Source organism: Mus caroli, unplaced genomic scaffold (assembly GCF_978045245.1).
Source record: "Mus caroli unplaced genomic scaffold, Mus_caroli_1 scaffold_8, whole genome shotgun sequence".
Taxonomy (NCBI): Eukaryota; Metazoa; Chordata; class Mammalia; order Rodentia; family Muridae; genus Mus; species Mus caroli.
This window is the reverse complement of record NW_028227263.1, coordinates 74,639,719-74,652,502: the sequence shown is the minus strand read 5'-3', so window position 1 is coordinate 74,652,502 and position 12,784 is coordinate 74,639,719. Positions and strand designations below refer to the sequence as shown.

General features: G+C 41.8%; 1 protein-coding gene across 3 annotated transcripts in view; it reads right to left on the bottom strand.

Annotated features, from left to right (window-relative positions):
- The window catches only part of Mctp2 (multiple C2 and transmembrane domain containing 2), a 238,613-nt gene that overhangs the window by 174,840 nt on the left and 50,989 nt on the right, over positions 1–12,784 (bottom strand). For all 3 annotated transcript variants that reach the window (XM_085841642.1, XM_021166947.3, XM_029480148.2), the window contains 2 exons: positions 3,722–3,781; positions 1,879–1,987 (listed from right to left, as the gene is read on the bottom strand). In XM_085841642.1, coding sequence (XP_085697768.1) covers positions 1,879–1,987; positions 3,722–3,781 — 169 coding nt within the window. The remainder of the gene's footprint in view (positions 1–1,878; positions 1,988–3,721; positions 3,782–12,784) is intronic.

Here is a 12,784-nt window from a genome sequence, read left to right as displayed (position 1 = left end):
GTATTAATTAATGATCACATCTCAGGTATAAAGATCTAGGTGGCCCTTCTCATTAAATGACCATGAGAGGTGTATGTATATGGCAGATATGGAACTCAAGAGACTTAGATGACAGATAAGAAAATGTGGGACTGAATGAACGACACTCTTTTTACTGACAAATACAATGTGCCATCGTGCTTTGAAAACTCCAGATGAAAGGACATATTCCACACAGTTCTGACAGACAGAAGCCAGGTAGGTGAGAGAAGAAGTGTGGAGGAAAGGGCACAACACATACAAGCAGTGTGGAGAGGTGGTAGGAAGGGTTCTGGGGCAGAGGCAGGGTGATTAGGAGATGAAGGTGTGTGGCAGGTGAACTAGCCATGCTCCAGGCTTGGAGGCAGCAGATATGAGAATCAGAGGTTGAATGGTATCCTATCAGCCCAGGGTCTGCAGCAGCCTCCACATAGCAGAGGACTGATTGATGCTCCATTGTCCACTGATGTTACAAGACGACCAGTCAAGCATGTGTGGATAAACAGGAACAAGCAGCATGGGCAGTAAGCCAGAAAGGAAACCCTTAAGTGGCAGGTGGCAGGTGGCAGGAGCCGGTCGGAAGCAGAGTAGGAAGAACCCAGCAGGTACTACCTGTTCACCCTGCCCAGCTGCATAGCTCAATCCTCTTAACTGAGGCTAGGCCACAGTGAACACAGATGGCATCCATAGTGGGGCCCAGAGAACACAGAGAGGATGGCGTGCTTCCGCAGAGACTCATACATGCAAAAGATAGAAAGCAGCATGTTGAGTTTAAAGAGAGGTAATACGTTTGTGCAGAAAACCATGGATTACCTTGAAGATGTGTTGTAAAGTAAAAAACAAAACTTATTGCACAACAATATGGGTATTGTGATCTCAAGTTAATTTAAACACATATACATATATGGGAAATGTATAGAGACTTGTAAAAAAAAAGGCAAGAAAGAAAAGACAAATAGATGGTAGTGATTAGAGGGATGTAGTTCTCTTCTGGGATCCTGTGGGAGGGAGGAAGTCTGAGGCTCTCTGCATCAATCAGCCCATCAAATGGTATCATTTTTGAAATCCATTCACTCTTTTCAATAAAGTGGTAAATCCAGGTGACTATCTTTCTGGATTACTTGTTATATTCCAAATATAAATTTATCATGGATATTTGTATGTGTTGTTACTATTTCTTCTTTTAAAAAGGATACCAGCATTTATCCATTTTGTGCGGGGGTTTCAAACTTTAATGTGCTGCTTGGAGCGGACAAAAGCTTAGTAGAAGGAAGGGAGCAATTCCATGTTTCTGGGTTTTCATGGCTATGTCTCTTCCACAGCCCTCTCCTAATTTTGCCTCTTCTGCTTCATAGCTATCATGACGTGAACACCCTCACTGCTCACGTGGCAGGGTGCACTGCCTCTGCCGAGGCCCAATGAAAGGGAGACAGAGCAACCCGGACCCAAATCTCTGAGACTCTAAGCAAAAATACACCTTCCCCTTTAAAGGTTATATTAGTTATTTCGTCAGAAATCAAAAACTGGCTGACAAATAATGTTTATCGTTTTCCTCTCTAAATTCCGAAGTGAATCCTCGTCCAAACTTCCTCAGAATGTGGCAGAGTTTGGAGATAAGGCATTGAAAGAGGTTACTAAAGTTGAATAGAGTTTTTAGTGTATACCCTACTGCAGCATTTATCACTTTTAAATAGCACACAATCAATGTGTGTGGAGGACTCTGAGGCTGGAGGTGCAGTGTGAGCGTTGAGCTCCTCTCTAGGCAATGTGGGATGGACATCAGTTAATACCAGCCTTCACACCAGGGCATAGAGAAGGCCTTTATGGCTACTGAGCAAGCGCATAACAGACAAACCTTACCGCAGCGATCCCGGACCACGAGGTTGCGGCCTTCCTTTAGGTGTATGGTGAGGAGGTACGCGAAGGGGCTGGGGAGGTGACTCACACAATCACTGGCTTCTCCAAGAGTCTGCACAGAAGAAAAGGACATCTGAGACTGGGATATGAGGCCAAGCAAAAGTAACTGCTTACTCTACTAGGGAAAGACTAAAGTCACACTGGTCAACTATGAACCCCAGCTCTCATATACTTTGCTTTGATGACAAGGTTATGACTGACTGCATTATTAGAAAATTGTTTTTGCATTTTCCCCAATGGGTTTTTATTTGATTTCAAAGATAATTATATGAATTATTATGAATTGTATGAATGGCATGTCAATGTTCGAAACCCTTAAACTCCTTTATTTATTGTGAGATTTCTTACTATAAAACTGAACACTTGAAGCCGGGCGTGGTGGCGCACGCCTTTAATCCCAGCACTCGGGAGGCAGAGGCAGGCAGATTTCTGAGTTCGAGGCCAGCCTGGTCTACAAAGTGAGTGCCAGGACAGCCAGGGCTACACAGAGAAACCCTGTCTCGAAAAACCAAAAAAAAAAAAAAAAAAAAAAAAAAAAAAAAAAAAAAAAAAAAAAAAAAAAAACTGAACACTTGGACTGGAGAGATGACTCAACCACTGGACATTTGCTGTGTAATTATGAGGACTGGGGTTCCAGTCCCAACACCCACATAATAAGCCAAAAATATTCTATGCATAGCTGCAACCCCAGCTCCTAGGGAGGTGGAGACAAGAGGACGATTAGGGTTAGCTGAATTCCAGCCTACCAGAAAACATGTGCGTCTGGGTGCAGAGATAGGTTCTGCCTCAGAAGCCCAAGTGGAACGTGATGGGAAGTGATGTCCCCCTCCAGACTCCAGGTTTATAATATACACATACACCCCCATGCACAGGTATGCATGCATACATACATATATCTGTACACACACAATGGGGTGGAGAATAAACTAATTAGAAAAATAAGGATGAAGCACTGGAGAAGAAATAGCAAGAAGAGAGGAGGATGGGGCTGGTTCCCACAAAGGTGTGTCCATATATCCACCTCAGCTCTTGAATGTCTCCCAGGTCTTGTTAATAGTCCCACCAATCACCACCAACTCTAGTAGACTTCCTCCACACGGGCTACAATGTTAACTCTTAGCTTGAGTCTAAGTACACCAGGCTCCATGGTGACCTCACCTGTGTCCCCACGCCCACACATGACTGGCTCAGCTCAGTGGTCTCTGGCTCAGGCACATTTTGCTTTCTCTCTTCAGTCTCTACTCACCCTGTCTCCATTTCTGCTCTAATGCTCTCCCATCCCCTAAGCTCTGTCATTTCCCTCTCAAGGAAATCAACTGTCCTGGGCTACAGTCACAAATCCAAATCTATTTTTTGAATATCTATGAATTGTATGAATCCCATGCAATGTTTGACCGTGTTCAAATTTCTGCCTTTCTTCAAAGAGGACAAATGGAATGATTTATTATTCCTTCATTAGGCATTCAATCAATTGATCCTGTGGCTGCAGCCGTCCGCCCTTGCCGAGCTTCTTTTCAAAGTTTCAGAGGGCTTCAAAAGGCTTTGTCCTCTTTCCTACCAAACTCAGTTGCATAGCTACTGTGTGTATTTTTAGACAAATCTATTCCAGGCTAACCAATCAATAAACCTGAATTAATTTCTTCCAGCTAGAAGTTACAAGATGTGTTCCGATAGGTGGGCAGCCTGCCATATTCTTTAAAGATAAAGAAGCAATGGAATACAAATAGATGGTAAGAAGTATTTTCAATGCTGACATCAGTGTTAGTTTGTAAGGACTGTCACTCACAGATTCTTCAAAATGCTGAGATGTCATAGAAGCATTCAGATCGTCATGGCCGTGAGTCTTCTACAAACATAAAGAAAAGCCGGTTTTAGGAAAGCAAGTGAATATTGACTGCGATAGTATCGTACCTCAACCATTTGGAAATCTGATATTTGCGTGCCTACTTTCACGTATGTGGGAAACTTTGCTAGCTGTGTGACAAGAAGAGGTGAACTTAGGAGTGTCTGTCAGCCCATGCCCTCTGTAATCTAAGTCTTTGATTGGAGTCTTTGGATGGTTCAGGACCTAAATTATGAATAGATCTATGCACAGAGCAAACAACTTGTATTCTCCTGAAGATCAAGAGGGCACATCAACTCCCTTCCCAGGTATGACTGTGTGGCCTGCAACCACCAAAGTAAACTGTGCTACCCATAGCCCAGAGAACTCACAGTGTCCACAAACCCATTCAATATGTGATTTGTGAAACCCTTTTCCAACTAAACACCATAGGTTCCACAACTATCCAATCACTAATATAGCTCGGAAGCAAAAATTACTAATGAATGACTTCACAGAGTAACACATGGCTTCTAGTATGAAAGTCACCCATGCCCAAGAAGGGGTGGGTGACAGAATGTACAGGTAAGCAGGCTGCTTGGTTGATTCATATGTGAACCGATGAAGGAACATCTAGAAGATCTGGGGACTTTGCAGACTTAGAGAGCAGAGTAAGAGGGTGACACTTTCAGGAAAGCACAGACAGGAGAAGGCAGATTGTATATGCATCTCCCCTGGAAATCTGAGCATGCTTTGCCTAGCACGTCAGCCTGGATAATCACTTGTATGAACAAATATAGCCTTTTTGGTTCTAAGAAGGGATTGGTAAGTCCAAGGTTATAAATCAATCTGGGGACAGGCAGGAAGCCTACAGAGATTGCTTAGGCTATAAACCACTGACTTGCAGGCCATGCTTAGAGTCACAGACAACGTAAGTCTTGCTTTCCACTGGGGATATGTGAAGTGTCCTTCTTCTCTAAGACAAAGACTTCCAAAAGTTGGCATAGTTTCATAACAAGAGGGCTACTTTTCTTCCCACTCAGAGGTAGGTGAATAGTTTCTTACAAGCAGAGGCTTCCTGCCCCACCACCTCTGGCTTTGGTAATATCCAGGAGGCCACATGTAAAGAAGGAAGCCTGCATACCAGTGTGCTTTCAGCTAAGAAGCAAAGCAGCCCTGGAGATCTTGGATTCTACTGTCGTCAAACTTTTCTCTGTCCTTGCCAACCCTAGGCCTAATGTCCTCAGAGCATGAAAACATCATGTTCAATTCATATAAACTCACCTAGGAAGAACAGAGGGAAACTTTTTGAACTCTGAGTTTCCTCATGCACTTCATTTACCACACCCAAACCCACATGCATACTATCACTGTCCAAGCATTCACAGGTCTCCTAAACCCCCTTGTGGGAGCCATGCTAATGACAGACAGGAGTGCAACAACAGGTCGGGCCAGTGCCAGCAAACCTCTCCTTCAGGTTATTACTCTTGGTTTGGTTTTGCATGTTTCTAAATCCAGGTAAGATAGGTAGGGCCATCATTTTATTAATTTTTATTAAATGAATCAATATTCCAGCTGACCAATCCTGTTTCAAGGCAGTCCTACAATGCTAATAGGGCTGGGATCAGAATTTCAATTTGTTATTAGCCAAGGGTCATAAACATTTATTTATTTATTTATTTATTTATTTATTCATTCATTCATTCATTCGTCTGTATTGTGTGTGTATGTTTGTATATGTGTGTGTGTGTGTGTGTGTGTGTGTGTCTTAACTACATGTATGCACATGTACCATGTGTATCCCTGGTGCCTTTGTAGGCCAAAAAAAAAAAAAATCAATGCAGGAGACCCTGGAGCTGGAGTTAGGGAAGGTAGTGTGCTGAACCTGGGTTCTCTATAAGAATAGCAAGTAATTTTAACTGCTGAGTCATATCCCTGGGTCCTAGCTTCCATTTTGAATTGGTGGATGGCTAAGACACATTATCCCAAAGCACAGTGCTCTGTGTATATTCTCAATGTTAGCCTTACTCTAGTTAGTGGTAATGTTACTTAAATGAAGGAATTAGTCTACAAATATGCCATAATTTATATACTACTGAAAGATGAATGCCAAGCCTTTATCTAAATACACTGTAAGTTTTCCCACTTAGAGTAGCAAAGAAATTCCATGTGAGCAATGACATTAATTCAACATTATGGCCGGTTTTATTCACAGAAGTCACAGAACTTAAAGTTATGGTTCCCACAGCCACTGTAACTGTCACACACCATATATACACAGGGAGGCAAGAAATGATTACCATAAGAACAGCAAAGCATTCCATATGCACAAGGGGACAACGTACAGCCACTGGGAGACACATAAATTAGACTATTCCTGTGTACTCTTGCACAGAACCCAGAGAATTATCCACTGAGAGGAATCCACACTGTGCTTATATCCTCTGTAAACCTAATAACTAGATGTATGACTTCTGACTCTGTGTCTTAGGAAAGAGAGCACAGTTAAAAGTATGACATAGGAGCTGGAGAGATGGCTCAGCGGGTAAGAGCACTGACTGCTCTTCCAAAGGTCATGAGTTCAAATCCCAGCAACCACATGGTGCCTCACAACCATCCTTAATAAGATCTGACGTCCTCTTCTGGTGTGTCTGAAGACAGCTACAGTGTACTTAGATATAATAATAAATAAATCTTTAAAAAAAAAGTATGTCATAAAGAATGGGTGATACCCCAAAGTCATTAGATGTTGGCTTTTATGTTCTCAATAATAATAATCAAGCATACTATATTTGCTTTAATTTATCGCAAGTTAATTCACCACACAACGAGGTTATCGTATTGCTATGAGTGTGGTGACTTTAAGCAGGTGGAGATTTGAACGACTGCTCTATGATCAGGACACACAATGCCGGCACTCAGGAAACCCCTTCACTCTATCCCACTATGCTGAAATTTTCATCCTCTTCCTCACCCAAGTCGATCACTGATCTATTTCTGTCATGTAATTTTGTCATTTATAGATTAACCTGTCAAAAAGAATCATGCAGTATGTCAACTTACAGAATCTTTCACTTTGCTCAGTGCCTTTGAAACCATCCAAATACCGATCCTTAATTACCAAGTAACATTCTATCTCAGAAGCGTACAGACTAATGAACTATTGATTTTAAACAGACTTTTTTTAATTTGTATTTTTTAATTAGCTATTTTTTTATTTTATATTTCAAATGCTATCCAAAAGTCCCCCATACCCTCCTCCCCCACTCCCCTACCCACCCACTCCCACTTCTTGGCCATGGTGTTCCCCTGTACTGAGGCAGATAAAGTTTGCAAGACCAAGGGGCCTCTCTTCCCAATGATGGCCAACTAGGCCATCTTCTGCTACATATGCTGCTAGAGACACCAGATCTGGGGGTACTGGTTAGTTCATATTGTTGTTCCACCAATAGGGTTGCAGACCCCTTTAGCTCCTTGGGTACTTTCTCTAGCTCCTCCATTGGGGGCCCATCTAATAGCTGACTGTGAGCATCCACTTCTGTGTTTGCCAGGCACCGGAATAGCCTCACAAGAGACAGCTATATCAGGGTCCTTTCAGCAAAATCTTGCTGGCATATGCAATGGTGTCTGCATTTGGAGGCTGATTATGGGATGGATCCCTGGGTGCAGCAGTCTCTAGATGGTCTATCCTTTCTTCTCAGCTCCAAACTTTGTCTCTGTAACTCCTTCCATGCGTGTTTTGTCCCCAATTCTAAGAAGGGGCAAAGTGACTACACTTTGGTCACACTTTGAGGAATTGATACAGAAAATGTGGTACATTTACACAATGGAGTACAGCTATCAAACAGAATGAATTTATGAAATTCCTAGGCAAATGGATGGACCTGGAGGATATCATCCTGAGTGAGATAACCCAATCACAAAAGAACTCACATGATATGAACTCACTGATAAGTGGATATTAGCCCAGAAACTTAGAATACCCAAGATACAAGTTGCAAAACATATGAAACTCAAGAAGAACGAAAACAGACTGTTTTTAAGCACATACTTAGGAAAGGATGGATACTTTTGAACATCATAAAATCTAGTACATCTCACCAAAATATATTAAGACCTATTATCTGCTCTCTAACATATATATACACACATGCACACGCACACACACACACACACACACACACACACATATATATGTGTGTGTGTGTGTGTGTGTGTGTGTGTGTGTGTGTGTTCATCTCTCTTGCAAAGCAATACTGCCTTTAGGCAGGTGTCATTTCTTTGATTTGGCTTTAGTGTCACATGAGTTTACACTAATAGCTCCATTCTACATTCATGTACTGCCATATATAGGAAGCTAATCCATAATTTGTGTCTCATTTAGATGTGAATCCCTGACTTAAAGGAATAAAAGTTCATTAAAATCCAGCAGGGCTTAGGTATGTTTGAGATGGATACATACACTCACTCTCTCTCTCTCTCTCTCACACACACACACACACACACACACACACACACACATACATACATACATCACAAGGCCAGAGAAATGACTCTGTTGGTAAAGTGCTTGCTGATCAAGAGGGAAGACCTGAGTTTGGTTGCCAGATCCCATGTATGGAGCTGGGCAGTGTGAATTCATTTATAAGCTCAGTACTGGATAGTAGACACAGATAATCTCTATGGCTTCCTGGAAAGCAGTTTAGGCTATTTGGTGAGGTCTGCACCATTAAGAGACTCTGTCTCAGCAATCATGGTGGTCATCTCCTGAAAAACAATACCTAAGTTTGACCTCTGATGTCTAAACACATATAGACATGCAACTACATGTACATAACTGTGAATACACTTTTATGTGTGCATGTGTGCCCATGTGCACACACACTCACACATAGACACACACAAAAAAGTCTTGTTACCAAGGATCTTGAAAGCAAAACATTGGTATGAGCAAATGAACTTTTCCATTCACTAGCTGATGATCTTGTATGACTATTACCTTCCACATGGCTGTCAGAAGACCTTGCTATGCAGTATACTAGAGAACCAAAACAAAGAGTGTCATGCCTGGATGCCTGATTTCAGTAGGTCAAGACATACACTCACATGCAGAAAAGTTGGCAATTCATTGGCTGAGATCAATTGTTTCATTTTTAAGACTAATCCATGAAGGCATATGAGCATATACATGAGTAGTACGTGGCAGATAATTTAAATTCTGTATCCCACTTTAGGCTTTCAACACTATGAATATTTAAGAATAGAGGATTGAATGCAAACATCTGCTAGACAAAGGGATTAATAGCATAGGCATCAGGAATATGAGGGCAAGATAGGCTGGATAGGTCATTAAGCAGTCACAGGAAACAATGAAAGAAGACATCTAACAATCAACACATGAACCTAATCTTTCCAAATTCCACCTCTGCACAAATGATCAGAAGGTCCTTGGCAACTCTGTCAGGGTCTATCTTTAGCTTTCTTTCACCTCCTAGATTGTCCCCAAAACAAAACTGCAGAATGCCATCTAACTTAACCCTTGACATATAAAGTGTGTGTGCACAGACATGCCTGTGATGTTATAAAATTCTACTCCGCAAACTACAGCCTGTTACAAAATTCATCCCTTACTCTCTTCTGTTTAGTTTTAAAGAAAACTCATTCAAATTCCAGCACCATCTCTTCATTTGTGTCCTCCGTACCATGCCACCAGAAGCGAGTTGTGACAGATAACTTTTCACCCACAGAGTCAATCATAGTTAACATCTGGACATACACGATTCCTGATAAAAGTGCTTGGCCAGTTCCCAGGTACTTCTTAAACCATGAGTAATATTTGCAAAGGATCTTTCATAAATTCTCACAAGCTTTTTTGCAAGAGTTGTGTTAGCAAAACAATCCACCCATTTATATTTGCTCATCACTTTATAATTCACAAACAAACGCTATCATCTTCTACTAAGGAGCCGAAGGTTGTCATTGCATTGCGAATTTATGGTAAAGAATTGAGAGCCAGGAGGCCAAACAGTCACTAACAAGCCACAAGAGATTTAGGTGTTTGGGGAGACTTTAAACCCTCACTCTTCAAAAAAGCACAGCTGTGTCAAAAGCACCTACAACAGCCACTTTACCAGACATACTGGGGAATAGAAACACCCTGTAATGAATAGGGATCCAACTCAGGGCGACCTAGACTCACATTCCTTAATAAACAAGGATAAGTCAGAATGACCTGGACTCACACCCACTCGGGCTTTTTCTTTGTGTCTTTGAATATTTTTGCTTACACGTACAAACATGGAGACTTAAACAACTTGTATTCATTACCTCTTTGGTTTTGATGTAATTTCCAGTCTTTACAGGGCCAGGAAACTTTCATTGCTATCAAATTGTTTGATATCCACACATTCAATTAAGTAATGCCACAGTTAAGAAGCTAAGCTTTAGAATACATTGTATGTACCAAGGAACACCAGGTGTTAGCACATTCCCAACCCAACAGAGACTGTTAATGGGGACCAGAGTATCTCATGGTAGCCTTAGCTTGAAGGCAAATGCAGATATCATAAGGATATTCATCTATGTATATATCTACTTATCATATAGGTATATATACATACATACATACATACACATGCATATATACATAGACATACACACACACAGACACACACATATCTCTGCATGATTTGTACAAATGCTCAGGGAAGAAAGTTCCATTGCTAGTCATTGGGATGCTGCAACTTAACAACAGGGAACATCTTCTACACAACTAACAACATACTGATTCCTATCCAAAACTGACAGAAGATATCTCTCAATAAAGTAAAAGCAGGCTGCTATGAAGATGAATGCAGGGTGAGCATGTTGCATACAGAGGTGGGAAAAACACCATAAAGAAGAGAATGTTCATTCAGTGTTAAAGGTTATGGAGGATGTCTAGAGAGGGGAACAGAGGGGTAAGGAAGAGGAAATAGATGAGAAATGGGGAAAAAAAAGGCTTCTTATATTGGGGGATGGTTTTGTGTACTGTGAATCTCAGGGCCCAGAGACCTGATTGCAGTCTGAATGTTGGCACTGTTGTGATTATTGGAGCATCTCCTATTGCAGTAATGTGTAAAAAGTGTTTTCCATCACCTCTGATTGGTTAATAAAGAGCTTATTAGCCAATAGCTGGGCAAGAGGCAAGGGGAGTCAGGGTCGGCCCAGAGAGATAAGAGACAGGCGTGCACGGAAGGGGAGATGGACTGTGAGGATTCACCATAAGCAGGTAGCCAAGAGGATGACCATGAGGACACACCTGGAGCAAAGCCATCTAAGGTAAGACTCAGATGGAAGGTATAGGGCCATGAGGCTAGGAAGTAATCCAGGCTAGTACAGTCTGCTTAGAATAGATTAGTATCTGCCCAGCTCTAGTGCATGAAACCTTTTAACAAATATAAGGTCTCCACATCTTTATTTCAGAGTTAACCAGGATAGAACAGGAGTAGAGAAATACCCAGAATTATATTTACATTCACAGAGAAAGAAGAACAATCTCACCTTAGCATCTTGGGCTTGTGCTAGGAGACATAAGGGTGATGTTGCCTACAGTGTATGTGTGAGGGTCCTTCAGGAGACAATGACTTGCAGTTATACAACTGGAGGCAATGCTTCTAGGAGCTATCAACACACATCACTCTGAGGATTAAAAGGGGCTTGGAGAAATCTTCTTCCCCCAACCTCCCCTAAGAAGCCCCCTTTATTCCCAGTTGCTGCTGGTGACTGCTCTCTCCCAATACATTCACTTCTATCACTCCTGGCCTTGACTTTGTCTTCTATATTTGTGTTCTGGCCATATGCTGACACTTCTCTGTGCTTGATGACACTTGTGGTTCTGGAAAAGTGGCTGGAGAATTCAGATATGATAGATATTTGAGGTGTTCCCACAAAGTTACAAGCTCTGGCTGACACCAAACACGCAAGGCAACTTTATAGTGTGCTCTTCAGACCACATAGTTCACTGCCTCCTTCCTCTAGGGAGTTATAAGCCATATACCATGCACCAAGGAAAACCTCTAGTTGTCCCTGTTGTATATCATGCTGGTGATATGACAACCAGTCGTATCCTTTTTACTTTTCCCCTTTTCCATGCAAGTTATGGAGACCTGTGGACTATGTATAAGAAAGAAAACTTGTCATCATATCCAGAATACTGATAAGCCCAAGTCAAGAATCCAACGACAGGAATTCATCATCAGGATTTCTATTGTCATTAAATAAAGCATACTTTTGGCAGTTTCTTTTCTTTTTTTTTTTTTTCAAACTTTTTGTTGACTCTTCGTGAGTTTCAAATCATACACCCCAGTTCTAGTCATCTCTCTGTCCCTTTATATCTGCCCCCATGCTCTTAAGACCTCCCCCCCGCAAAAATAACAGAAAGAGAGAGAGAGAGAGAGAGAGAGAGAGAGAGAGAGAGAATGAGAATGAGAGAGAGAGATCATAAAAAAAAAATATCTCATTGTGGAAGCTGTAGTATGTTCCACTGTGTACCTGTCTGTCCACACACCATCACTTGCAAATGTTGATTGTAATGAGTCATTGGTCTGGTTCAATTTCTCTAGCTTCTATGACACCATCAATATTGAACCCTCACCAGGATTGTTCCCAGTTATCCTGTTGTTCTCCTGTATCATGGACATCCTATACCTTTGGATCAGCAGGACTGGCCATTTTACATGTTCCAATTATTCACAGATTATATACATTTTAGAGTGGGCCAACGCAGAACCCTGGATCTAGGCCTGGGTAGTAGTTGATCTGGTCAAGTTGCTGGCTCTCCCTTATTTGCACCACCAGGGCAAGCTCTCCAGAACTGCTCCCGCTAGGCCACACAATGCCAGCATCAGAGGAAGGCAGCATCAACTCTCAGATTCTCATGCCTCAGGGTGGCTCACCCTCACCCATGCCTCCAAAGCCAGCTCCACTGTGCTGCCCAGTCAAGAAGGCAAAATTATTAAATTCACATATTTTAAGTTCTTAGCAAAT